Source organism: Saprolegnia diclina, assembly GCF_000281045.1.
Source record: "Saprolegnia diclina VS20 unplaced genomic scaffold supercont1.91, whole genome shotgun sequence".
In the NCBI taxonomy this organism is placed as follows: domain Eukaryota; phylum Oomycota; class Saprolegniomycetes; order Saprolegniales; family Saprolegniaceae; genus Saprolegnia; species Saprolegnia diclina.
Window position 1 is genome coordinate 43707 of NW_008246158.1, and position 1973 is coordinate 45679.

The window sequence follows — 1973 nt, forward strand, 5'->3', positions numbered from 1 at the left end:
GTCGACATTTGGTGGATCAAGTCAAAGCCGCGCGACTCAAAGAGGTTGAACGACTCGTTGTAGCCGCCGTCGAAAGCCGGGAGCACAAAGCAGAGGAAGAGCACGATCAGCGCGACGCGGCGGATGGTCATTTCCGCCATGCGCCCGCCGGTCTTGCTCTCGACGATGACCAACTCGGACTCGGCGTTGCTGTGCTTCCACTTGATGAGCTTCACGACGCGGATGAGTCGGATGACGCGGACGACGCGGACGATGCGCCCGGCCGTCGAGCCCGCTTTCGAGACGCTGGAGACCGTGTCGGCGCTGGTCAGTGGCGTCCAAATGAACCCAATGTCGGGCAGAAGCGAGAGCGTGGCGATCACGTCAAGGTAAAAGTAGAACGAGAGGAGGTAGCCCGGTTTGCAGCGGCACGAAATGGCAAACTCGACAAGGAAGAGGAGAAGACAGACGAACGCGACGGCGTAGAAGCCCATGTCGGCGCTCTTGCTGAAGAAGGCAGCTCGAAAGTCATCAGCGAAGAGGCAGTAGAGCGTGATGAAGCTCATCAAGCCCGCGTACGACTTGCGCTCGAGGATCGCCATGCCCCAGCGCTGCGTCGGCGTGCGCATCGTGCCAGCCTTGTGGAAGGCCGGGGTCCGCACCGTGGACATGGTCGTGAACTTGTTCATGGACGTGTCCCGGTGCATCCCTTGGCCCGTGTTGGTCGACTGCAGCTCGGGCGAGATCTTGCGCGTGTTCTTCATCGTCGCAGTGTGCGTCACGGGGCCCGCCACCGGGGCTGGTTTCATCGAGAGGCCGGGAGAGGCGGGCAGGGTGCGCGCCAAACGGACTGTTGGGCACTGCGCGCGCTATTTTAGACAGGCAGTTCGAAACCAATGCCGGCTCGTAACGTCTCCTTCATCCACGATTTCTTGCGCGTTGAGCTTTGTTTCGTTGAGACCGACCGACCTTTTGAGTGGCCAACGAGAGGTGCGTGGTGGGGCTATCAAGGGTATCTGGCGTCTACTAGTGTTATGTACTCTGGTGGTCTTTCGCTCGAGCCAGAGCCTACGCGAGGCTGGTACACGTACGAGCTCGGTCTGCTCGTATCCACAGCGCACACGCTTTGCGTCGACGACGAGCCGCAAGCGTTGCTGTGTAGGCTTCACGATAGCACTTGCGGCATGCCGGCTACAGAAGTCCTCGCCCGCACGCAAAGCTTGGGAACCGGGACGTGATGCGCTGCCGCCGTTGCCACTGAATGCATCAAGTGAGCCATGTTACTCCACTGCAGATGGGCCATCGTCGTATTTGCCATTTTGCTCTGGAAATGAGCATCCCTGCTGAGAACAATACGCAAAGAGGAGCACACCACCTCTGTTCACTTCGACAAATACTTATATATCTATTGCACTCTACGCCTTGTTCTCGACGTAGTGGTCGAGCGGCTCTTCCATCTGGCTCACAAACGACTTGCGCACGTCGTCGTCTTCCATGGCGAGCTTGGCCTTGAAGTCGTTGTCCATGACACTCGCCTCGTCATTGTTGTCAAACATGCAAAAGACCGTCAGCAAAATCGTGAGCACCGAGATGCCCGCAAACGTAAACCACGTGCCGACGTAGCCAAAGCTCGGGTTGTCGACCCAGAGCGAGAAGCCATACGACCCAATCGACGCGCCAGCCTTGCCCATGGCGGCCGAGAAGCCGTGGCACGAGCTGCGGATCGCGGTCGGGTACATCTCGGTGGGCATGACAAACGTCGACATGTTGGGGCCAAAGTTGGCAAAGAAGAGCGTCAAGCCAAAGAGCACGATGAAGCCGGCGCTCGACTTGCGGATCTCGTCCCACCAGATGCCGAGGATGAGGAAGACGACCGTCATGACCGTGCAGCCCTGGAGCATGATGCGCTTGCGGCCCATCTTGTTGATGAAGTAGCACGCGACGTAGTACCCCGGCAGCGCCACGAGCGAGATCAAGACGTTCTGGAGCGCGAC

The 1973-nt window shown here is 59.0% G+C and overlaps 2 protein-coding genes across 2 annotated transcripts in view; both read right to left on the bottom strand.

The window, feature by feature from the left end:
- SDRG_15402 (hypothetical protein) overlaps nucleotides 1–743 on the bottom strand; it is a gene marked incomplete at both ends in the record, with an annotated part of 2696 nt that extends 1953 nt beyond the window's left edge. The window contains one exon of the mRNA XM_008621573.1: nucleotides 7–743. Coding sequence (XP_008619795.1) covers nucleotides 7–743 — 737 coding nt within the window. The remainder of the gene's footprint in view (nucleotides 1–6) is intronic.
- A 651-nt stretch (nucleotides 744–1394) lies between these two features.
- Nucleotides 1395–1973, bottom strand: part of SDRG_15403 (hypothetical protein) — a gene marked incomplete at both ends in the record, with an annotated part of 1351 nt that continues 772 nt past the window's right edge. Inside the window, one exon of the mRNA XM_008621574.1 lies at nucleotides 1395–1961. Within this exon, the coding sequence (XP_008619796.1) occupies nucleotides 1395–1961 (567 nt within the window). The remainder of the gene's footprint in view (nucleotides 1962–1973) is intronic.